At 40.3% G+C, this 26,198-nt stretch overlaps 1 protein-coding gene across 12 annotated transcripts in view; it reads left to right on the top strand.

Annotated features, from left to right (window-relative positions):
* DMD (dystrophin) overlaps positions 1–26,198 on the top strand; it is a 1,147,932-nt gene that overhangs the window by 1,055,954 nt on the left and 65,780 nt on the right. For 8 of the 12 annotated variants that reach the window (XM_041399749.1, XM_041399747.1, XM_041399750.1 and 5 more), the window contains one exon: positions 16,743–16,804. In XM_041399749.1, coding sequence (XP_041255683.1) covers positions 16,743–16,804 — 62 coding nt within the window. Of the gene's footprint in view, positions 1–10,039; positions 10,135–16,742; positions 16,805–26,198 lie in introns of those variants that run through there. The other 4 variants (XM_041399755.1, XM_041399757.1, XM_041399754.1 and 1 more) reach the window with 2 other exon arrangements.

The following is a 26,198-nucleotide window of genomic DNA, read 5'->3' as shown; positions in this document are numbered from 1 at the left end:
GGATCTAGTGCGGCAAAGAACTTGTGACTGTCCTGCATGCCAGGTAAATCCCAGGCATTTGAGCTGATCCAGAACTCGTCTGGCTCCCCAGTGTAGGGAGAGGTTGTAGCCATTTGATGGATTTATTCTGCAGGCCCAACTGGTTTCAAAAAGATAACATGGTTTTTTCAGTGGCATCAACTCCTACATTAGGCCAGATAATTTGAAATGAAAAAAATTACATTTTTAAAATCAAAATGTGAAGGAAATCATGCTTTGGGTCCACAGGAGCACTAACTGGGAAGTAGAGGAATACCATAGAATGCTGTAGGGCCATCCACCTCTCAGCAGTAAGAAAAGGGTCAGTGTGTGAAATTTGGACCAAGAAATGACAATTATTCTCAGGGCAGACACACATAACAGTGTAACTAAGATAATATCCCACTAGAAAGTTCAAACAGCCAAAATAATGCCATGTTTGGAGAGTTGCTCTCTCTTGGCTATTTCATAGACTAAATGATTTAATTAAAAGGCAACATAGACACAGCCCCACTGGACTGGTTTTCTCCAAACTGTAAGAAAGTTTCATGTACAATGCTGACATGGAAATAATTTGTAAAAACAGACACTTTCTTCATCTCTTATCAAACATAGTGTACTGTCATCAACAAATGATTGTTTTCATTGCATAGATTCCCTTCTAATTATTTTTTAATTTTAAAGCTCAGTGAAGTATAATGTTTACAATGAAAATGATCAGAAAAATTAAAATATGGCATAAAGTAAAAAACTATTTATTTGGGGAATGAAAGACTTTTAATGATGATACCTTACTCACAAACAAGAAATACATTTCTTTGTTTGTTTCCTAAAATGTAGTTCTTAGAGCAAACCTTAATATGGAAATCTACTAAAAATAAAACTCTCCAAAGGTTTTAGTTCAGTATTAAATACCCCTGCTTTAAAAAAAACCCAGTGGATTAGAGGGGTCTAATCCTCCACTCTCTGCTTGGGTTCTACTTGGCAGAATTCTTAGTCTGTCAGCTTCTGCAAATCTTTGCAAAATTATTTTTATCCTTAATAAATTATTTGCTCTGTTAGTTACCCTAAAAACAGAACAAATTGAGGGACATGGGTAGAAGGATAATAATTTGAAAAATAATTGCAGTAGAATTTTAAGAATGAGAATGAAGAGCAACTGCAGCAACAAAACTGTGGAAAAGTAACAAAAGATCCATTTCTCAACACTGAAAAAAATTTTAATGTCCACAAGCAAAATAAATTTTATTGCTAAAATACAAGAGTATTTTTGAAATCACATCTTAACCCTGTATAAGGTTGAAGGTCTCATTTTGTATTATTATTATTATTTTCTCTTGCCTGATGTGTACTAGTATAAAGGCATTACCTAAAGTGGTGATAATTATTTGCAAAATGGCATTTTGTTCTGAAGTTGGTAACCACAGACCAGAGCTGTTGATAGTAACTGAAGAAAAATTATTTCCCTGAAGAGAAGAATGATGATTTAAAACTTTTTTTTTTTTTCAATACAAGACAAACTGATTTTGCTATTTTGGGATTAGAGATGAATGATCAAACACTTGTAACGTTTTATGAGACAGAAGGTGTGACTTTAGAAGATTCTTCTTTGTGACTTTAATGACAGGTTGAAAATCTTCCACACAGTGCACAATATGGTACCTATGTATTAAATTTATGCCAGTATGAAATGACAAATTCTGGACACTATTAAATAAACAAATTGTTGAGTGTTGTGCTCTGCATTTGTAGTGCACCATGTAGATATAGAGAAATCTTGGTTTCATTTAATACCTTCTTTTTTCACTGGAAAGAAGGTGACAAAAACTGTGTGATGTTTCTTAGGCCTGATAACAGGAAATAAGGTATTTTGAACTTTTAAAATAAGCTGTCTTTCTGTGTCATGCAGTGAGGGAGATGATGAAGATGAGTAACTTGACTTAGTGCTAGCAATAGGAATTTTCTTTTTAAGTCTGGACTATTTTAGAAAGAGCTGAAGATTTTGATATGGTAGATTGTAGGTTGACATTTCTAATAATGTGTTCAGAGGAGTTAGATGTAACAGCAGGAGTCTAAGAATGTTAATATGGACCATAACCAATATTTAAACCCTTAATATTTTAGGGCTGCTTGGATTGTTCAGCATTTAGATTGCACCTTTGAAAGCAATTTCCTAAAGCAGCAAATAGTTCCAAATACAAATGTTTGTTTAGTTCAATGTGGAAAAATGCTCAATATAGAAAGCACATAAGTATTTTGGCTGATTTTGAGCTAAACACATTCACCATTGTTCTTGATTCGATACTGGACTGTGGAAGGTCCTTGAATTCATCTATGTACCTTTGATCATAAATGTCAAGGCTTTTTGGCTTAGGCAGACAAGGCATTTCTGATTTTCATTGCAAATTTTTCACAGTGAAATTTGGCTGTGTTGTGAGAAAGGAAATCATCATTTTGCATGTTTATTCTTTCCCTAAGAGATTCCATTTTCTGTTAAATAACTAAGATCAGAGAACTGCATGAAAGAATGCCAGAAGTATTGCAAGCTATTTAAGACCTTGCTGAGATGCACTGTGAGACTTTTGGCTCAGCTGTAACATAAGAAATACTGAAAGTGCACCTAGACATTGAGTTCCACTAAATGCTGTTATTAGGCTTTGATAACCATGAAGTTTAAAATAAGCAATATAGTTTAGCAAATTTTTTTCCTATCAGCTGTCACCCACAGGATTGTTCCCTGAATTAACTGCTAGCTACTGTGCTGGGGATAGGAGGAGCTACAAAAAGATATCTAAGTGTAAAAGCTGGGAGCACTACTTTGTAGGGAGAATCATAGTGTAGTTAAGTAAATGGAAGGTGGAGAAGCTGTCTGGAATTATGTGGAACATGTGCTAAAGCATAAATGCTTGGACTTGCCACAAGATACTTAAATGAAATCCTTCTCATCAATAAAATCCACTTACTAAGAAATAATTTTTATCTTACCTCAAAATCCTTTATATCCCTCTTTACTGAAGGGTTTAAGTGCTAAGGTACTTTTCGATTCAATTAGGATAAAATAATATCTGTGCCCTAGGACATGGCTCCATTATTATAGCTGATATTGGTTTGTCTGTCTCTGGAAGCCCCAGTTAATGTAGGCATCTGTGTGCCTGTAGTTGTTTCAAATGCCTGTATATAAACACTAATTTTCACTCTTTGGCACGGACAAGATGAGATTGTTGCCACTTGCCATTAAAGGGTGCTGCCAGAGCTGTATGAACAATTGTCTCATTTTCTAGCTAAAGTATATTTTTTTTCCCATAGGATATTGTTTAGAAATAAAATTAAAAGTTCAATTGCAGAAATGGCAAATGAGAAGCTTTTGCTTTCCAGATATTTTTTCTTGCTGACCTCAGGTTGGGAGTAGTTGCTCAACCCTGAACCTGCATTTCTATGCAAATAAATTATGAGAAATGTCACCTGGATTGGATGAAAGAGTTATCCTGGATGGAATTACTGGTGAGGCCAGTTAGGTGTAGCTGCCTCCTCTGCCATCAACTTCTCTAGACTGGCTCCTTCCCCAAGTGCAGTGCTCTGCTTTCTGGATCCCCACATAAGACATTTAGGAAGGGAGAGCAAAGCATTCTTGCCATGCAGGACTAAGCTTTGCTTATCTTGCACCACTGGGTATTGGGAATTGGGAGAAGCTAAAGTTTGTCTAGTTTTGTGATTTACCAGGAAGGGAGAGCCATCCCTTTCTCACATTAAGGCTCTGTATGGCCCAATCAAGGGAAAAGGTTAGGAGTAGATCTCAAACTGATCTTTGCTAAGGTCAACAGCCTCAACCTCTCTGGGAAGAGGGTGAAAAAGCCTAGTGTGTACATAAAAATAGGCAGGGCCTCTTGAGTTTGAATTATATATTATGTGTGGTATATTGTAATCATTGATGAAACAACAAGGTAGGACAGGTTCAACATATATTATAAAGCAAGAGAAACTACAAGTTTCTGTGAGGACACAGCAAAGCGTCCGTTGCTAAAATACAGACAGAATACAGGCAGCAAAACATGAATGCATTAATTCCAAGGTGCAAAGTCTGCCCAACTAGTGGTCTGACTGGGAACTTGTCTGTATATAGCTGTAATAAAATGCAATTGATTTCATTGTTCTTTTCTTTTACTACCTAACTGCAGCCTCACCATTGGAATATCCTAGTAAATAATCTTCAAGCATGATCTCAGTGGCTTTTTTCCTCAAAAGAGTATTTTCTCTTCAATGTGATTTTGAAATAGTCCCCAATGTAAGAAAAAAAATTCTGTTTGTATTATACTAGTCACAAAATTAGATTTAATAATGTCAAAAATATGTATATCACAGAATGCAACACAACCAAAAAGTAAATTAGTACAAAAAAAAGAAGGCATTCTTCTCCTTTAATGTCTGTGGAAGCCTTTGAAAGAGGGGGCAGCTTGTTAGGGATTGGGAATGCAGGGTGAGCAGTAGCTAGGATTAGGTTTTCTGGTCCTGAGTGAAGTAGGACTGCAAGATACAGTGTTTCCTGATATTGAGATCTATACATTGATAGGAAACAGTAGAGAAGTTAATGATTTTGTAAGCCAGCTTTTGTGTTTGCAACACATAATTTTATGCATAGAAAGAAAGATTTTGAGGTGAAAAGAGCGCCAGTGAGTGAGAGATTTTATGAAATCCTTCTTATTTTAATCCCTCCAGGAGGCAAAACAATAATTTATTTCCAACTGGGCATGCAAAGAAAAGAAAGAAATGGAGTTTGTCTTTGCTGCTTTGTTTAATTTATCCTTATTAGTCTGCATTTTTTTCTCAATCCTACTCCCTATAATGATAACCATTCATTTTGCCAACACAGATTCCTCAAACCAAGAATTTACTATGGTCTAATTATAATTTTTCAAGTCTTATTTGTGCATAGTAAAGATCAGCAGGCAATTTTGTTTGACCTCAGTTTTCAGTTGGCAGATTTTAAGTCTTCTTTTTTTTTTTTTTTTTTTTAATATATATATATGGTTTTCCCCCTCCTCTTAGCTTTCCAAAAGCCTTACTTCAGAAGGGGTTTTACTACTTTTAGTTTTCTAGCATTATGTCAGCATTTTGCTTCTTGATCTCCTATTTTTGGGACTATTCACACTCCAGTTCATCTCCATCCCAGAAGAGTAAGGGTTACTCCTTCCTTAATTTTCTTTCTTTGCTGTGGTTTCTTGTGGAAGGGAGAAAAGAGCTTTTGCTATTTACAGGAGCTTACCTGAAGAGCTCACGGCACTGGGGGGATCAGGATGTGCTATCCACCCCTTCCAGCGATGTGTGCAATCACACCCAACCTCAGTCCCACTCTGCTCCTCTTTTCAAGGTCATACACATGGAAGTAGACTGAACACTCTGCCACTGTCACTATCACCTTAAAAAATAAATGTAGCTTCTCGAAATTTTCCTTTCCAAGATATCATCAGGCTGGAATTAATATGTAAATATGTATATTTAATATACTCAAAATGACAGGCACCCTCTCATTCACCTTTTATCAACAGCATGCAAGTGTGGTGCAACATAAGGCACACACAGGCTGCTCCTGAGGCTCCACTGTACCCATCTTGTAGGGTAAACTACAAGATTTCACTTTTAATCAGGTGTCCTTACTGTAGTAAAAGCAAGTACAGCACGAAGGAATGTGAAAGCTGTGCTGCTGTGCATTCAGCAGGAACAGAAGTGTTCCTGTCACACGTGCCAGGTACCAATACTTTCCATACCGGCATTACATTGCTGGAAGCTCTGTAATATTTACTGCAGAATAATTTTAAAAATAAAAACAAAAAAATAAAAAACGAGGATACATCTTCCTCTGTCTATTCCAAGAATATCTCAGTGACAAAAATTCTTGTGAGCTCCATTTGCAAATTACCTGCCTTGGAGGGCAGAGAATGAGCCCAGGGTAAGAAGAAGCACCAGCTTGTCATCCTTCATGTGGGACAGAAGTTGGGTTTCCCTCTGGACAGGGAGTGGTAAGCTTCTTCCCCAGTACCTATGGTGTAAATGACTGATTTTAAGTATACTAGGCTCTGAATGTCTTACTAGTTCTTTAGTTTACAGTGCAGTGTTGGGGAAAACGAATGGAGCATTTCAAAACTATTTTCTTCGTTGCATTTACAATATTTTAATGTGTTTTCAGTGGTAATGTGCAAAAAGGCAAAAAAAAAAAAAAAACAAAAAACAAACTAGCAGCATCCAAAACCAGTATTCTCTTCTTGGCTTTTCTGAGAGAGCTATAAACAATTGCCCAGACACCATGGAGGTGTCCACCTTGGAGCATATTTAAGACACATGATCCAGGAAAGTGCCATTGTGCCATCCTAATTGATTTTTAGCATTTATTTATACCAAGGGAAAGAAAATAGACTCAAACAGTGTAACAAATTAGCCAGTACAACCCAGGGCACCACAATATCTTCTTAAATGCAAAGCAAACTAATCCACTGTCCAGATAACTGAGAAATGGTAAAGCCACATTTACAAGGAGGCTACACACTTCAGAGAGCTCTGGAAGCAAGACTTAGCTAGTAGGAAAATGTTGTATCTTCACCTTCAATGACAGTAAAATTAAAGAAAATGTCGCATTAGTTTTCTAGCTCATAAAATGCTAAAGTTACAAGCAAACTTGTACCTTTAATGTCTACCTTCGATTTAGGCAAGTCCCAACCCATTTCTGCAATTGGGTTTCCACATCTCTCTGTAACATGGAATGATGATGCAAATCGTGTACATAAAACTTACAAGGATTTATACACAAGTGTTAATGCTTAGGAATTGATTAATTTATGTTCATATAATTAGTTTTAATGTGTACATGACTCTGGCTCTTCCTCCACTGAAAAGGGACAACATTCTGAGAAGAACTTATCAAAACAGAAAAATTTGCTTTCTTAAATGCAGAAACTCCAGTGACCCTTTGGACAGTGAGCAATGCAGTCAGACTGACTGCAAATCCAAGTCATCTTTCTATTTTTCTTTTTTCCTGAAAGAGTTTTGGGGTAATAAGACCACTTCTAAATATCATCCCTCATTTTTTAGGCAGCCATGATTTCCTTTAAGCACCTGGTGTTATTAAATGTTGAAGACGTAGATACATTGATTAGATACAGTCCAGGACAAAAGAAGAGTACAGGAGAAATAAACACTGCTCTTCTTCTGATTAAGGTCTCTGTATAGGTGCACAAGTTGACTGACTAGCCCTTGCATTAGAAAAGCACCACAGGGAATTAAAACTCTGCTTACTCTGTAATCCTGTTTTATTATTTATAGGGAGGTGACTATCTTTTATCAAATAAATGGTTTAAAATTAAGCATGGCATAAAAATTGGCTTCAGTTACAAATGCCAAAGACAGTAGCCATTAGCACTGCAAACAAAATATATTTATGAAATAAATTATGGGTAGTTTAAAAGTAATTTTGGAGTAAGAGTGGTATTACTTTTGCACATTATACAGCAAAAATATAATTTTCAGGTCAATCAAAATAGCTAAAAGCTTTGGTGAATTTGGAGACAACAATCAGAACTACATTAAATAGATTTTTTTTTTAAATCAATTTATAAAGTCAATAGGCCTTAATCCCTTAATCCTTCAACATTCTTGTTTTGCCCTGGATGTTCTTGAGTGAGTAATAGTTTGAGTTGGGAGATCAAAGGGTTAATTTGCTTTGCAATTGGAAAATGACTCAGAGTTACCCTTTATTGTTAAAAAAAAAAAAAAAAAAAAAAAAAAAAAAAAAAAAAGGGTTGGAAAAAACTCAGAGTTTCCCTTTTTTTTTAAAAAAAAAAAAAAAAAGAAAAAAAAAAAAAGAAAAAAAGTGGTGTGTGGGTGTAAGGTAGGGAAAAAGAGCCAAGAAAATGGATTCACTAATTGGGGTTTTCACCTGCTGTGAGTCTAATTGAATACAATGCTTTAATTGTAACTCAAGGAGAAAGAAGATTATGCAAAGTATGAGAAATTCAGACTGGTTTTTAAATTCTTATTACTTGGCACTATTGTATGGGAAAGAAGACCAGCATGATAATAGCAGCATCAAGCTTCTGTTAAGGCAGGCCAGGAAGCTCCAGAAACAGTGAAAATTGAAGGAATGTGTATCAGGGAATCAGTGCTAGATACTTCTGAAGGAAAACAAACCACTTTTGCTGCGAAACGTCTGGCCTCTGGCTACCCGTCCCTTTGTATGACAGAGCAGCTGCTCCCTCCTTGCAGTGAACCCTGAGGTTCCTCCCAACTAGGAAGAAAATCATCCTATTTCAAAGACTTAAGGAGAGTTTTGTCACCTCTTAAAACTCGGCTAAAAATGAGAATATGTGAGACTGCTGATACAATACAACTGACAGCCTTCAGCCAGTTTATTCATGTCAGCACTAGAGATGTAGTTAGAGCAATTGATCTAATACCAGGTCCACTAAATTAAATGGAAAATTCCCAGTCTAATGAGTTTTAACATGGTGATTTATGTTTACACAAAAATTATTCCTCTATTTTCTTTCCATATTGGGGTAATATTACAGATACAAGGACACTGAAAACTGTGAGTCAGACCTGCTAAAACAACCTAAATCATCTAGAAACTATGAGAATTTAGCATTTAATTTCAATAATTTTTATATTTATATTTGAGGGCCTGAGGGGTTGAACCTTGAGCATCTCTCACATGCTTCTAGAAAAAAAAAAAAAGAAAAAAAAACACCAAAAAAAACCTGTGGGCTTTCCTTGAACTACTTGTTGAACTTTTCTTAAAATCAGATAATCCAACTACCTGAAGCCTTAAGGTGTGCTCTAAATTTCCTGGTGCTTAGGCCACCACCCTCCAACTTCAATGCCTACTGACATCCATGTAACAGGAGTGGGATGAATTTTCCATGCTTCTAGGTGTGCATCTCCCCAGTGTAAAAACAGGGGGATTCTTTTGTACATGGTAGAGAATAGATTTAGATTTGATATTAGGAAGAAATTCTTTACTATGCGGGTGGTGAGGCACTGGAACAGATTGCCCAGAGAAGTTGGAGATGCCTCATCGCTGGAAGTGTTCCAGGCTGGATGGGGCCTTGAGCAACCTGGTCTAGGTAGCAGGGAAGGTGGAACTAGATTGTCTCTAAGGTCCCTGCCAACCAAAACCACCCTATGAATCTGATTTGAAAGACATTGGTTTTCGGGTGGCTTTACCAGGAAATCACAATATGTAAGGCTTGAAAAACTACTTGGTTATGGGAAGGAGTGGGAGCCTTCATTAGGGGAGACTGGCCACGCTGATTTGAAGTGCTTGTGATACCAAAAGGAGATTGTTGGCTTTTATTTGCGTAATGCATATTGCGTAGGAGTTAATGAAAAAAAAACATTGCAACAGTAACTCGGCGTGAGCAGAACTATTTCTTCGGCACTGACAGATCCAGCGGAGAAGCTCACCCTTCCTTCCTTGCAGGGCGAAAGCAAGCCCTTAGAAATGGAATTACCTGATTCCACTCATGAATAAACCACTCAGCATTTTAAGCACCAAAATTAAACGCTGAGGAAAAAAAAAAAAATTAAAAAAAAAAAACACAAAAGAAAAAGTGCAGGTTAAGGTCTATTTCAAATCTGTCAGGATTCGGTGAATATTTTAGCTAAGTTTTCTTCACCAAGCCCGCTGAAGGCGAACTGATTTGCCGCCTTTCAGCACACCCCTCTCCGGCCGTCCGGCCAGCGCCAAGGCAAAGAACACCCAAAAAAATAGAAAGGAAGTCAAAGGAAGCCCTGAGGGCTTCCTCCAGAATATCTGCACAGACCCGGGGAGACCGGGGAGGGGCGAGGTGCCCTCAGCCGCCCCGCAGCCGGGATGAGAGGGGAGGCTCGGGGCTGAGGGCGTTCAGCGCCGGCACAGCCGCCGGGCGGGAGCGGGGCGGGGCGGGCAGCGCCGCCTCCTCCTCCCTCCCTCTCCCTCTCCCTTTCCCTCCATCCCTCCCTCGCTGCCGCCGTCCCTCCCTGCCGGCGGGGCGGCCGCAGTGGCGCTGAGCGGCTGAGCTGGGCGGACGCGCTGTTTCTGCCTCCGCGGCGCCGCCGAGCAGCCGCCGCCATGAGGGAGCAGCTCCGGGGGTAAGGGCGGCGCGGGGCGCGGGCGGCAGGTGCCGGCGGGGGCGCGGCCCGGGGCCATCCCGCGCTCCGCGGCGGAGGCGAGCGGCGTGGCCGACCGCCGTCTGCGCCGGACGGGCGGCCGTAGCTGTCATCGCTTACACGGGAAATCACAACTTGCCGCCGGGTTTCTTCTGGGAACTTGAAAAGGCGTTTGGTTCGGCGCCTTTCCCCCGTTCCCGAGGTCGTAGTTGGGCGCTGGATGCGCCCCGTTGGCACACGTAGGAGATGGCGGTGTGAGCGGCAGGCACGCGTGGCACTACCTGTGCCGGTGCCGGTGCCTGTAGCGGTGCCCGTGCGGGCTGGCGGGGGGACAAGCCGCGCCAGGGAATCGCGGCCGTGCCGGAGGTGTGGGATGCGCGGGGCTCGTTGCCTCGTTGCTCCGCGGGTTCCGCGGGTAGCGCCGCGCTGCGCAGCGTCACCTGCGCGGAGCATCGCCTGTGAGGTAGCTCGGGTCGGGCGTGAACTTCAGCGGAATTCCTGAAAGGAAACGTGCTCGGGGGTGTATGGCTTCTTTCCCCCCGTAATTTCATGCTTAGAAGTAATCTTTCAAGTTAATAGGTAGAAGAGGCTGGGAGGGGATTCCCTCCGGGCGGTTGCACTGCAAGTGCTGTATTTCTTGTTGCTATATGGCACCTTATATTGCCTTTTAATAGCTGCTGTAAAACATCTTGCAGCCTGGGACACCGGAGGTGTCTTGCACTGGAGTTGGGCAAAGAGGTGTTTTTTGCAGGCGTACGTGTGCAGAGCTGGGGAGTCGAGGAACCTGGTTCTATCGGGGATCTTTGACCTTTTTAGCACTAAGGAATTGTTCAAGGCCATCGCTTGTCTAAGCCTGGATTTGACAAGACCCTGCAGTGAAATTGCTTTGGCAGAAGTGGAGAGGAGAGGCTTTGGAAAGCAAATAGATCAGCCGAGAGTGACAAGCCGGGGGGAGGGCAAGGCTCACCCAAACCAAGCCACTGAGCGGGAATCTGTTCCCCTGACAGAGCAGACAAAATAAATGTTTAACATCAAGGGGAGAAAAAAAGGCTTGCTATTCAGTACTTGACAGCTGATATTTGGCCCTTCTCCTGTTTTTCATTTCCAGTATCGGCAAGAAACTTTAATATGTATTGGTGCCTGCCTTCAGCAGCCTGATAAATCTTGCAAAAGCCAATAAAACAGGCTAAAATCAAATTCCTGCTGAAGAGACGCTGATCCTTGGCTTAAACAGAAGTAATCTCTGCACAGATCAGTAGTCTCTAGATTTACAGATGAAAACAGTAGTTCTTTGTAAAGCACAAAGGAGTGCCACCTTTTTACATTGCTAATACTTTCCATAGCGCTAACTTATTTTAGCTTAGGAATTAATGAAGCGCTGTAAAAAGAGAAATATTAAGTCTTTCTTTGCAATCACTGTCATATTCCGTTGAAAACATTTTTCTTTTAAGTGAGAGGTAGTGTCTATTCATAAAAGCTCTTTCAGTTGCATTTAGGTTAGTTTAGTAAAATCCAAACAACTATCATGTTTACTTTGGCTTTTTGACAGCAGTCATAAGGTGGTTGGAGTAACATTTGGTTCATGGTAAAGGCAGAAGGTGAGAAGTATTGTAAATCATGTTGTTTGAAAAGAGATGAGTTCAGAGCTTTGTACAATACCACTATAATTTTGGCACTCTTTTCTGAGTATATGTGACTATTTATTGCTATGCGATAGAATTTTTTATTCTGTGCACATCTGTGTGTTTGCACATGTTGTTCATGTCGCATTTGCTAATGAAGGGTGTGGGGAGAAGTGCAGCAGAACTGGCTCTGGTATCACCAATGAATGAGCTGTAAGAGTTTAAAAGGGACTCTGCAGTTGCAACCTAAAATTCTGCTCTGGAGCTGAGCAGTGAATAAACAAGACCTAATTTTTAAAAATTTTTTTAAAGCAGTGAGGGAGAAGAGATGCAATCAGAAACAGTTAAAAGATTTGTGAATGTTACGGCATGGCTGGTGCAGGAATGTTGGGGGGGGGATTTGTGCAAGAATTTGGGTGTGGGGGAGCGTTGCTTTCAATTCCATTCCTCTTGCTGCTGGTGTTACTCAGAAGTAATATAAAAAGAATGAAGAAGAAAAAATGACTGTATTTTGTCCAAACTGATCAAGTCATAACAAGGGAACTGTAATTCAGCCAGTGTGTCTGTTAGGATATCATCTCTTGATTTCTGGTTTCCAGTCCTGTGTGTTTTTGGCTCTGCTGACAGTGATGAGAGACAAATCTCTCTGCTGTTGGCAGAAACAGAGTTCACACAGGCGTAGTGTGACAGAATTCCCTACATAAAAATTATCCTTGCTAATATAATATAATCATCCTTTAATGTAGTGGTCCTGTGGTTCCCAAAGGATGTATCAAGTGAAGGCTATGCTTTCATACCACCGAATTATCAGTGTGTTTAGTGTGCCAGTCACACCCATGCCAAGGTGTCACCACTAGCCATTGCTGCTCGTCTTCTTTTCAGGCTTGGTTTTAATTTCATTTCCACTTCTACAGCTCAGGTCAGGTGAGAAAGGGGAAAATAAGCCAAGTGACTGGACTTACATTTTTATTTGTTTCCGAATGCCTGTGATTTAAAAGCTAGTGATCAATTTAGTTGACCTAAATGTAGAGCCAAATTGAAAAATATATCCTCTGAGCATGTGCAGTATTGCAAAACTGCTGGCTGTGTGTGCCAATGTCTTTTTGAGTTGGTGGTTTGTTGGAAAAGCATTTTGAGTACTTCTGCACATATTCTCACTCTGCTCAGCTGCTGCTAGTCAAGAGGACTCAGACTACACTTCTGACGTCTTTCTGACTTGCAGGCTGTAAAGGGCCTTGTTCACCAGAGTTTAAAACTCTGGCAAACACTTTGCTGCAGACCTATTAAGGATGCTACAGCATTCCCAAGTGTGGTTGAGGCTGCCTGAAACTGCTGAGCTGGCATTTCACTTCAGACGGTGCTCACAATAAGGGCATACACACAAATCCTCCCCCACTGGTCCAACCCCAGAGCTCACAATTAAATGGCCTTTGAAAATGGCAAAGAGGCTTAGGAAGAATAGCCTTGATGGAATCTAACCTTTCCTGGAGCTGCCCTTGTGTGTGGAATAGTTGATAATTTTCCGAGCTGAAGACGTTGAGAGGTGAACGCCTTTTAGCTAGAGCAAAATATCTGCAGCCTTCTTGTGTTCTGCATGTAAAGTACCAGCAAAGTCTGCCCTGGCTCTGTATGGCCACTCAACACCTGGAGTTCCCTTCCAAGCCTTTGCTTTTTCCTGCAGGAGCACAGAGGGGTGCTGGGGGCTGGCCAGCCTGTGGCTGGGGCTTGTGCCAGGTGGGAGCTGGGTGGTCCCTGCCGAGGGTGGGATCCAGCAGGTGCAGGGCACTCTGCCCCTTGGGTGCTCACTGCTGGGGAGCTGCTGGGGCAAGAGTTAGGGCCTCTACTGGCTTGACTTTTATGGTCTTACAAAAGGAATATTTCCTCTAAGTTGCAATGAAGTTTCAAATTAAAGCAAAAGGGGAAATGTACCTGCCCGGCAAATTCAGTCTTTGTTACTTGAACATGAAGCAAATTAAATCATCCTTTACAAAATGTGCATTTCCCGTGATAATTAATCTTATACTATGAAAGAAAACCATGCTGAGTAGAGGTTTGGGGTTACTGGTATTAAAAATATCTGAAACCAGTTGGAGTCCAGTGTTTCCTTGGCAAAGAAAATTTTATTTAAAAGTCTTACAAAAGCAGTTGTGTATTCAGCACTAGTAAATGCCATAAGCTTAAGCTGTACACGCTAAACTCACTGATGCGTGGTTAGACCTATGATAAAAAAATAAAAATAAAAAAATCAGTAAATTACTTATTGGTATAACTTTGATTTTTGGTACTAGTTTTTCACATGAAGATGATCCTTTTCTTCTTCTGTCCCACACAAGCATGGGATATGTCCGTAATCCTATCTGTATTCACCTTTACCAAATATCTGATGGCTTTTAAATGTTTTCATGGGGAATCAGTTTCTTTGAAGGCTGTCAGGTTGACGGCTATGGAGTCTGAAATTATTTAGTTTGTCCATAGAACAATTTGGGGCTACCAAATTAATTTTATAGAGATAGGACGTTATTTTCGGAGGCTTCTTGTAATTGTCCATATAAATTCTTTTTTCTCATTTTTGCTATGTGATTCGGCACACAAACCATGGCACCTCTTCAAACATACCCCACTTCTGGGGCTATCTGCCTGCGGGGAAGCAAGCCAGGCTGGCCAAGCTCATGCCTGGGGAACTATTGATAGCTGACATCGGGTGGTGCAAACAAATTGCAACTCCTGGTCTGTAGGTGTGAATGTTTGTTTGGGTCTGCAGCTGTTCACCTGAATCATGACATTTCTGGCTACAGGGTTTTCTGCCGTCAATGCGCTTCCATCTTCTTTTCCTTTGGAGTGCTGCTGTATCAGAAGAGGCTTTTCACAGTTGAGTTTTTAGGAATGAAGCTGTTTCTGTTTTGCTTCAAAAATACGATTTATACCTGGGTGTGATAAAAGGTTCTGGTGTTACACTCTCCTTGCAGAACCTGCCCGCTCCAAGCAGGATGGGAAGTGCAGGAGCTCAGATGCAGATGGTTCACATCCACAAGTTTTCACTTGAAGCTACCCAGTTTCTGGGAATAAAAAACCAACCAACCAACCAAAAAAAAAAACCCAGACCAGGCTGAGATTTCTGAATACAATTGCATCCACCTCCCTTTGCAGGACTAATTTTTAACAGAGCAAAGAGCAAGACTGCTTTTGCTCTTGTGGTGTCCTTCTCCCGTTTTCACTGCCTTCAGCCACTGCAGGAATTGAGAAGGGGCAGGAATGCTGAGGTTATTGAGACAGGGCTTGTTTAAAACCCTGTGCTCAACTAGGGCAGCTCTACGGTAGAGTTTTTTTTCTTATGCTTAGTGCTTGTGATCCCTTTCATTCTTTCTTGTAGTTACAGACCAAAATCTGAAAATATTATATATAGTAAGCTGCTGAACATACAGAGGTTACTGGGGCAGTAAGTATTCAGAGGAATCAAATAAATAGCCTGCCTTTTAAGGCCAAAATTAAATCATACTAAAAAAAACCTGGCACAACTTTCTTTTTCCTTGAGTAGAGGTGGTGTTGAAGTGATGCATTGGAAGTTTTATCTCTTCTTAGTCTATAAAGGGTAAATGTGCACTTGGGAACATCAGTGCCTCAAAATGAGAACTCAAGGACTGTTTGTTCTCTAAAACAACCTTGTTGTGTCAATGTTCCAGGGCACAGTGCGGGCCACAGGTGCTGCTGGGTGGTGGTTGGTCTCCTGGAGCTGGAAGCTGTGTGCTCCAGGAGCTCACAGTGCTGTGGTCAGGTCCTGCTCTTCTGCATATGTTCTCCAGAATGATGTGTGCGTGTTGAAGCCTGTATGTCTGCTTTTAAGTACAGAAATGGCACATGTATTTGCTAGTAACGTTATGCTACAAACCTGTTCCATAAATATATCTATTTTTTTAATGGAGACTCATGGTTGTCTCTTAATACAACTGAATTCTGTTTGAATTGAACAGGACTTTACTGGCTACAGGACAGATAAGGAGAATTTTCTTTCAAGCCTTCTATGTTAATGGAAACATAATCATGTTAGCTATGCTGTCATTAAAAAACAAACTCAAAAAGTATAACCTCAGGAGACGTGAGTTGCTGCTGCATCCACTAACACTTCATTCTGTTGACTTTCTCACGCTGTCTGTCCTTCGGCAACACGTTGTGTTGCAAAGCTGGAGGCTGCTGACCTCAATGCAGAGACTCTCCAATTTACATTCTGGTCATACTGCAGCATTTCATAACCCCTCTTCAGCTTTTCCCTGGCTTCCCAACAGCTCTGCTGCCTGACACTGCACAGGGACCTCCAGGGCCAGGGAAAGGGCCTGGGAGTCCCAGGAAACAAGCGGAGCAGCCAAGAGTCTTTGCTAGAAGAGATTGTCACTGCAGGGTGCAGCATTGGCCTGAGAAGTGGTGTAAGCTGGTGGTGGATCAGAAGACTGTGGATCAGGGATTTTAGCAGAGGTGTGTGGAATGAAAGGAAGGGTTGGACCCACTGCTTTGGATGGTTCTTACCTACCACATAAACCCTAGTTGAGAGAGCATGCAGGGGAAAGGAGGTCAAATACGGATGTCAATGTCTGGTCAGAGTTTCCAGAAACTCTTTAAGAACTAAGCCCTTTCAAATGTCTGTCCTCTAGTTTGGAGCCACTGGAGAATGACTGGTACAAAGCAATGAGTTCTTAAGAATTGATGGGTTGCAAATTCCTCACAACATTGACATATTGCTGTCTTTTTAATTGGCACTACTTTTAATTTTATTTCATGAGTCCTTGCCTGAATAAAGCGCTCCAGGTTAATGCCTCTCATTGAAGGAAGACAATGCCTGGCACCGCTGAGCCCCCCACCGGGGCAGCCCAGGCTGCAGGCACAGATCTGGCACCATGCTCTGATGTGCAGCCTGCATCACTGCTGTGAGATGGAGAGAGAAATTCTCTTTACTAACTTTCATGTTTTGTGTTGTAGCCATGAGACGCAAACGACCTGCTGGGATCATCCCAAGATGACTGAGCTTTACCAGTCATTAGGTAAGGCATCTCTACCAGATGTTTGGTGCTTTTATTTGTATTTTTTTTTCTTTCAACTGAATGATTTGCTAAGGCAAAGATTTCCAGAGGAAGCAAACCAAAATTGAGTGAAAGAGAGATGCAGAGCTTTCACCAATGTTAAAATTTTCTGCAAGGGAAATACAAAAGGCACACATTTCAAACGTGCAGTAGAAAAGAAATTTATTTCATTTAGCACATTTGGAATGTACACTGGGTTTATAAAGTAATTTGGGTGTATTGTTACAATCTCTTTACTGAAAGACTGGAACAGAAGTTAGAAAAAAAATAATCCTGAATCTTTTCACTGTCTAATCTGCTTTACAAAAGGCACATGAAAAAATCAAACCAAGCTGCTGTTAATGTTGACTTTTGGATGGTGGGAAGCCAGTTGAAGCAATTTGCCAAACTGTGTTACCACTGTTTTATTTTTAAAGCACTTTCAGTACTTTGAAGGCATAGCAGCTGTCATGATGTCATTTTGAATACCCAAATTGCATGCTTATTATGACTTCAGATGTGCCTCTCTGGTGGAGGGTTTTATTTTTTTTTTCATTTTTTAGCAGCTTTGGAATTTATTAACAGAAGCACATCTACAAGATAAAATGGGTTAATCTATGCTCTAGTGTAGGCTGCTTGGCAGGCCATTTAATAGCTAACTCTTTGATTTTAATGGTTGTGTTAATAAATAATAGAGGGTATAATAAAAATTAAGCTATTTTGCTGAAAGAAATATCAGTAAATATGCTGCATTTGTAAAGGGGGTTACGTTTGTACAGCATATGTACATAAACCAGCTTGAGCACTAGGACTGTCAGATCTAGCATTCTGTGCAGGCTTATTTGCCATGGTGAAAAACAGCTTAAATTACCACCTGCTAAACTCTAGTTTAGCTGCTGAAAACAGTCTAATTATGCCTGTGTAATCTATTTCAAGCAAACTCAGGTATCTCTATGGTGCTCTGCAGTTCAAGGCATGCTAAAAATACTGTAGAGAAGTGATAGAAAATGAAACGATGCAGTGCAAAGATTTTTTTTCCTTATAGTATTAGCAGTGTGGCAGCAGTTGGTTTAAAAATTAACCAGAATGCAGGTTTGTATGCCAAAAAGGGATATAAAATGTGTAAGTTAAGGCTAACGAAATGCAAAAGCAGACAAGCAGGGACTTGACATTTAATTACAACATATTGCCCCATGTGTCTCCTTCATATTTCTGCTCTTAAAGTGAGTGGTTTAAAAGTTTCAGGACAAATGGTAATTGCACTTGCAGACATCCCTTTAATACAGGTAGGTCTTCAAATAGTTGCCTGTTAATTGAAGTGCACTCTGACTCCTCAGCTGCCTTTGATCCGCAGATTGCGTGGTATTGCTGATACTGTTGTTGGTCAGACCTAAAGTCCTGTTGCAACTGCTTTTCTTCTGCTAGTTCCCTGTTTCAGCCAGAGTACTCTTAAATACCAAGAAGTGAAAAGGTAATAAGGGAGAAAAGTGCCCTGATAGATTCAGGTCAGCAGTTCAGAAGATGTGTGACTGCTGAAGTCAGTTTGCATTTAGTTTAACTGAATTTTATCACTGAGTGTATCACCGAAATGTCAGGAGTTTAAGACGGCCTTATTTTTTACTGCATAAAGGAGGAACATGTTCAGGCAGATTTTGTTTCTTACTTACTTGTGAACTTTCTTTTTCTCCTGCTGCTTTCCTTTTCAGGAGCATTAAATCTCCAAAAAAGCAGTCCTCTATCTGGACTGTTCTGTTTCTTTTAGAGTTGAGACCAAACAGTCATTAATGTCAAAGCAATACTGATTTTAGAAAAGTATGCATAATATATATATTTATGAGTAAACTGAGGTGTTCATATATGGGTACAAAAGAGACTAGACAAGGTGACTCTTTGTGTATTGCCACATGGGTGAAGCTTTGATGAAAGTGTTCCTGAATAACCGATTTATTTTATTTTTGAACTGAGTGTAATCACCATTGCCTAACTCTCACACAGGCTGCATAATACAAGTATAACCCGTTTAGTCTTGAACAGAGCCCTTGATGTATTTTCAGTGCTTTGCTTTGCCTCAGGTCAAAATGGTAATAATGGGATGTTTGAAGTCTTTTCAGACTGTTCAGTAATATATTATCTGAGAAGATGTTACTGAAGTCGATTTTGTATTGCATCCTCATTATATCTTATTATTTTACCCTTCATTAGGATCCCAGTTTTGTTTCTAATTCATATAGAGAAGCTAGTAAAGAGCTTAGTATGTATGCCTTTTTAAAAATCTGGTAGAAAGCATGAATTTGGCAAGCGGGTGAATGCGAAAAAGTGAGACCAAGTACATCGATGCTGTCAAGAGTTTTCATTTCCATTTTCCAACTTCTACACTTACCCAGTATGGAATAATTGTGCTGTGTGATGTAGCTCTCTATATCTGCTAGTATATCATAATTTGCTACAGGATGATTATGTCTGATTTAAATTCTTACAAATTACTGAAAGCTTAATTTTTTTAAGTGAATGAGGAAAGTGCATCCTGGCACAAGGTAACATTTCTTACCAGCCTCCAAGATGCAAGAAAGAGTAATATTAATCTTCACATATCCAATTCACACACCTCCAAATTGTTGCATTACATTTTGCTAAAGTAGGTGAATTTCAAGTGAGACTTACTGGTTAATTTTTCTGTCTTTGGAGGTCTGGGTATTAATAAAAATGAAGCTAAATTACTTGGGAGCATTATTTAGTACTAATAAAAGAAGGTAGCAATGTGCTGTGCACAGTCCTGTAACCTCTTCAATTAGGATTGCATCAGAGATAGGAGGAAGAATCTACAGGAAGAAATTATACAATAATCTGCCTATGAAGGAAGTATTCTCAAATTCTCTTGGAGATCATTTGCTAAAACATAGCTGATTATAAAGATACTTGTTAAATACTTGATTGAAATTATATATGTGTATCAAAAAATTTCCCACTGGTGGTTCTTTCTAACAGAGATTTTCCTTTTGGACTCTAAGGTGCTTGTTCATGACTGCTCTTTATTATTGAAACAATGTAGCATTTTATCAATGTTAATGAAAACTTTACTCAAGTGGAGCAATTTTTACTCTTCTTTAAGTTATGGCTACTTAAAGGTACATAATGATCTGTCTACATTGAATGATTTAATTGTTTAATGCTTAGTTGAAGTGGCAGTAGGAATTAAATGTTGGTATCGATTAAATTAAAAAGAGTAACATGCATTAAGAACATAGAGAAGAAATAAATGAATAAATGCTGAAATAGGAAAGGTAGTAGAAATCATTATATGTGAGCTTCAAAGGATCAGAAGCTGACATCCCTGGTTTGTGTTTACACCATTATGAACCACTCCTATTTTCTTCTGACTTCTTTCTGAAAGTCTTCAAAGAATCAAGAACTGCTCCAGCTGCTTTTCTTTCCAAAATTAGTTCCTCTGCAGCAGATCTGCTCTTTTTACACGGTTCTTTTACACCCCCTTACAAATTTTTTCATCCTTCATGATGACTCCAGGGCATCACTGAAAAGGGAATTTGTGTTGTTTCACTGTCTTGGAGACCACGGACCTTTGCAGGAAGACACAGAAGGAGCAGGAATCACAAAGTGGTCTGAGTTTGCTCAGTTTTTTTCAGATTATCTTCTGAGAGTGAACATTTAATGTCAGACAGCTTAGTTCTGAATAGTAGTATTTTGCCTTTAAGCTGAGAATGACTCCAACCTTTGCTATGATGGCCCAGGAGGACTTGGCTTGTCGTGCCATATTGTTAGTGTCCCCTCCTCCAGCCTTCCTATATCATGTCCTGTCAGTACAAGTGTCCTCAAGGTGCATTAGTGTCACTGTGAACAGTAATTGCAGTAGCAGGATGTAGTCAGAAATGTTGTTTATCAGTCCTAATTCACCAAGGCAAGGCAAGAGGGTGAAAACCACCCTCATCCTTGCAGGCTGCAGTGCACTGGTGACGGCTCTCCATTTAATTTAGAGGATGGGGGGCAGTTCTCTATGGATTACATGAAAGAAATGTCAGAATTGCTTAACGCGAGGTGGGAGAATGCTGGAAGGCACCTCTGAGCTTTCAGCAGCAGCTGCTGTGTTGGTCTTGTGGTTGGCTTCTCTTGTGAGCTTCTAACTCCCAGTGACCAAGGCTGACCAGCTTCATTCTCTTTGATTAGTGTATTTTGATTTGTCCTTCTGAAATGCTGCCTGGAGAGGCTGAACTGCCCCTAGTTGCCATTACAGTTTGTATTAGCAACTACTAAATCATGTATTTATTATGAAGTTTTATTCATATGCAGCTGTTTTCCATTGTTGCACCAGTAGGACCCGTGCCTAGTGCACACATCAGTCATCTGAGTTCTACTGCAATCCAGTGAGATTATCCATATGGCCTCTCTTTAAAGGTTGCTTATTCACTCATGTCCTTTTCAAGCCTATTTAAAAAAATAGGATTCCTTGGGTTCAGTCAGCCTTGGCCACTAGTCAGTTTAGAGGAGGCCATCTTTCTGTGTGGTTGAGTCCTGTGCAGCACACACCTCACAGACAGTAAACATAACTGTGGCAGAGAGGTAGAACTTAGGGGTGACACTTAATCTGGCATCCCTTGAAAATGAAAGCACAGGTGTATTAGCATGAAGGAGGCTCTTCTAGAGAGAATGAAGGACTGTTCTGTTACAGAATATTATCAGTATGGGAACATTTTGCTTAAGGTAACTGCACTCTTGGTTTGCAAATGGACACTTTTTATTACTATTTTCTGAAGTTGTTTGTAATTTATTTATTTTAGGATTTTCCAGTATGACTGCTTCTCACCAGAGTACATGAAAGGTTTCTGAACTTTCTGACTGCAAACTCCACTCATGTCTCAATCCCATAATGGGATGAACCAGGTGTACCTCAAATAAAGACACTCCATTCTAAAACTCCCAAAGGTCTTGTCAGTTGGTCCAATGACAGGGATGCTGGCACATGCTGTGGTGTTCAGCCACTGGGTCTGGATGCAGTCAGTAATGTTGTGGTGCCCTGGGTACCTCCCACTTGTTAATTTGCAGAGACACTGTTGGCTTTTTCACTCAGGTGGACAGGCTTAGTACAACGTGTTGGATCATTTAATGAAGAGTGGTTAAGCTGTACATAGAATAACAGTTTACTGTTATTTATTACCAAAATAGTGTAGATGATAGCATTAGTTACTGTTATAATAAAAGTCAATGGCTGAGACTCAGCTGCTATTAAGCAGTGTTACTTGATTAATTTCTTTCCTTTGTGCATATGTGTCATTTGCATTTTAAAACTGCAATTCCAGAAGAGGCAATATATGTCACTGTAGGGCACTGTTAAAAGATTAATTTACAGGTTTTGGGCAGCAGGAGGAAATCCAGCATTCTTACAGCCAGACAGGGAATCTCAGCTGTATTGAAACAATGTGAGCTGAAGCTTCTTGAAAAGGCAAGAGTGCCACTAATGTCTGATGAAACATGGAAAATTTAGTGGCTGTAGAGGAATTACTGTCTATTCAGGACTGTCCAGTAAAGAGTTTTTAACATCTGTTCAGAAGGCATTGCAATTCCCAAAATAGGTTATCCCCAGGCAGTGTATTTATGAGCAGTCTATGAGCATGTCACAAGCTGTGGCTGAGTAAGGCTTTCAGGTTTCTAGGTAAATCACTATAGGTTCACATTTTCTGTCCTTGCACCTGGGAGTAAAAAAAACCCTCAGAACACTGTAAATCTTATAAAATGAAGATGAGGATTTGACCTGATGACATCTAATTTCTTTAAAAGAATTAAGTTGTTAATTTCAGGTTAATACCACCTGAAGCATGTAAGCTGCTCATTTCAGTTAGGTGATGTCCAGGCAGTGAGATAATTGCTGTCCATAGGACCAAGTGAAGGGTGTGTGTTTTGCCCTCATTAACTAAAAAAGCAATTTTAATAACTTTCACAATAATATAAACAAGAACCCCCTCTTTAAGTAAAGAGGAAAGGTAGCTTCCTGGTAGAAAGGAGTTTATGAGATGCCCTCAGATTACATTGGGAGAGAGATAAATTGTATGAACAGCCTTTGGTGAGAGGTAGCCTGGCCCATCCCAGTGCTTTTGAACACAGTGGGATGACTGTCATAGAGGATAGGACCACTTCAAATGGAACCTTCCAGTCACTCAGCACTCTCAGCAGATGCAGCAGCTGTAGGGGGGACTTACTTAAATCCTGTTGTCTGGCTTATAGATGTGACTCCTTAAGAGTAAAAACAAATACCCCTCATGGTAGATGCTAAACCTCTTCTTAAATAGGTTATGTTAGAAAATGTACTGATTTTAATTTTTTTATTGCTTTTAGTTATTTTGCAAATATGTTATGCAGAAAAAGCTCAAGAATATGAGAATATGTTTTCCCTCTTAATATACCACTCATATCCCAGTGTAAAATCCAGGATTTAGCAAGAGAGTATTTAAAAAAAACCCAAACTGCAAGATTTTATTTGACTACTGATCTGTGTCAGTAGTCAGTGAGACATTTCAGCAGGTGGTTTGAATCACTGACCACTTCTCAGATGAGTAGGTCTTTTTGCTTGATTATGCACTAGCAAAAAGATCTGCTGTGTGTAATTGCAGGTATTGCTAGAATACTGTAGAAATAGAACATGGTCCTTACGTTTTGAGATTTCTCTCAAGATGCAAAATTATGCAGAAAATGTTAGAATTTAATTATCTTATCATCTTTCCACAGTATTTCTGATTTGAGTTACTCCTATCAGCAGTCTGAACTGAAGTACCTTTCATTAAAGCTGCATTTGTAATAAAAGCACTCATTCTTGTTCACTGTTATCATGTTATTAGAGAAAGATACATATTCACTTGAACAGAGGGGTTATCCATGGCTGAGCAATGGGAAAGTCATGATTTCTCTTTTTTCTGGGATGTAAATATGTCACCAAATACTCCCTCATGATCCTTTCTTCTGTTGGTTCCTTTCCAGGGGCCAGGTGACCTCTTCCACTGCATCGTTGTTTTAGACCATAAACAAATTATGCTCTTGGGCATTTACATGGTTTATAACTTGAAAGTTGCCTTCTGAGCAAGAAGAGGGAGTATTGTTAACAACTTGCAAAAGTTTCACAATACAACAAGAGCTTTCCAGCCCTCTGACCACCCCGTTCAGAGGATGAGGTGGTACATACTTTCTGTGAGTGGGAGGAAAGGGTTGGAGGAAAACTTGTGCAGTGCACTGAGCTCCTCAACCTGCTCTGAAATGATAAAAGCTTGGAAGCAGGGTTTTATGGGTCCTAGCTCTTTCAGTGGGCTGTGTCGGTGTGGAGAAAGCAACATTTTTTTTTTTCCGTTAGGATCCAGGAAGGAAAAAAGCAAAAATAATTTCACGACACAGAGAAGTAAGAACTACTGGTGTTTCCATAGGCTTTTGGAAGGTTGCTGCTGCTTGAGCCCCCTTCCTCCCTCCTCTGCCTCTTCCCAGCAGGAGCAGCTGGGGTTTGAGCAGGCAGTGTGCTCCTCACTCGAGGTCCCCCACTCGATGTCAGGGGTGTCAGCGCTCTCCAGCCCAGGGCCAAGACTCATTCCCTGGCACTCTTGTGTTCTGTGCTTCATTTAAATGGCAAGCAAAGCCAGCAAGCAATGTTTTGAACCCAGTTAGGAGGGGCCTGCGCTCCTTCTGTTGCTACTCAGGGCAACACGTTTGTTCCAGCAGTAGCCCCGGGGGAGGAAAGGCACCACTGGCAGTTGCGTAGGCATAGGGAGGGGAAAAGTGAAATCATTAAGATCCAGTGATCTTGAAGTGACTGTCACTATCTGGTAAGACAGCTGTCCATCAGAAGTGTGGAGATGGTAGCATGAGGAGGACAGAGGTGAGCAGTTGGCTCAGGGACAGTAAGTGGGTGCAGGCTGGTCCTGGTGACAGCAGCGACGGTGGCAGTGGCGGTGTGCGACGGCTCAGCCTTGGCTTGCAGAGCCAAATGAGCAGCGGTGCTGCTGCTCTTCCAAAACCTGAAATGAGGGCTCCAAAACGAGCACCTGGCATTGCTGCTTCATCATTTAGAGCAGATGCTTCTTGGCAGCAGTGTCGTTAAGGTTGATGATAAATTCAGTGTGTATTACATACACAGGAAAATAGATGTAAACTGTAGCACTTCCAGGATTAAATGTCTTCATGGATTGTATTTTCTGCCTTGATCGAGGCCTGAAATATGCATATATATTTACTCACATTTCTGAAAATGTAAATAATAAATAGATAAGCTTCTTTCAGAACACTCAGGGAGAATTTAAGAAAGGCTTCTTCATTTTGTCAAATGCTAGCCATAATATTCTTTTACAGATTACAAATACAGATTTGCAGCAAGGGTACAAAATGTAATTGAATTCATGGTGTGTTTGTGAGAGACTGCTTTATTAATTTCCATTTAAGACAAATTAAGTCTCTTTATTTAACTCAGTGTATTCTACACCACATAAAGGACCTGTCAGGATGATGTTGAGAGAACAGAGCTGGCAAGAGCAATACACATAAGTGCCCATTAAAAAGGTGTATGCAACTGTGCAAAGAAAAATAAATTATATACAAAGCTGAAACTTCCTTTTCTGCTCTAAGACATGTTTCAGAAATGTTCCATAGCTTTTATTAAGGTATTCAAAACTACTGAATTATCATACCTCATATTATTCATTCAGAACAGCTTAATTAAAATTAATGTAATTGAGACTATATTCCCTCTGCTACCTATACCTGTACAGGATTATAAATGATGTTGGGATAGTTATACCCAAGCTACTACATTTCAAACAGCTTTACAGCACCTTAGCTTGTATGCCAGCAAGGAAATGTTTTGTTTTTCCCTGTTTTTCATCATATTCTTTCTCTAAGAGTCTGTCAGGTTAGAGGAAGCTTATTGAGCTAAAGGGACCTTTATTTTGAGCCACTACATTTTTCCTCTAATGTTCTTTTTATATTTACATTGTAGTTTACGTTTTATAAACACTTTCCTATCAGTAATTCCTTAGGCTCCATGGGTTTCATCAGTAAATTAAATGCATTCAGCAGTGTTGTCAGGTGCTGAAACTGGCTGGCACAAGCAGTGTATTTCTGTTCTGGAAAACCCTTAAGTTGCAATATGCCAAGCAATCTCTTGGGAGTGATCCTTAGGCTGCACCGGAGTGTGTGTACTCTGGAATTAGCTGGGTAGGTGGCAGGGGCAAGAGCGTGCATCTCTTTGTTCAGTGGTGGCGGGCTGCCCTGTATTGTACAAGTGTGTCCCCTGCCACTCCTCAGTTCCCAGTGCAGCTGCTGGCAGTGCCCCTTGGGACCAGCTTCTGTGCTCTGGTCTGGTGTGTGTGTCTTTGTCCCCACAGTGGCCAGGAGG

This window comes from Onychostruthus taczanowskii, unplaced genomic scaffold (assembly GCF_017590055.1).
Source record: "Onychostruthus taczanowskii isolate IOZ18803 unplaced genomic scaffold, ASM1759005v1 scaffold17, whole genome shotgun sequence".
In the NCBI taxonomy this organism is placed as follows: Eukaryota; Metazoa; Chordata; class Aves; order Passeriformes; family Passeridae; genus Onychostruthus; species Onychostruthus taczanowskii.
Note: the sequence above shows the minus strand (reverse complement) of the source record. Positions and strands in the feature narration are given on the sequence as shown.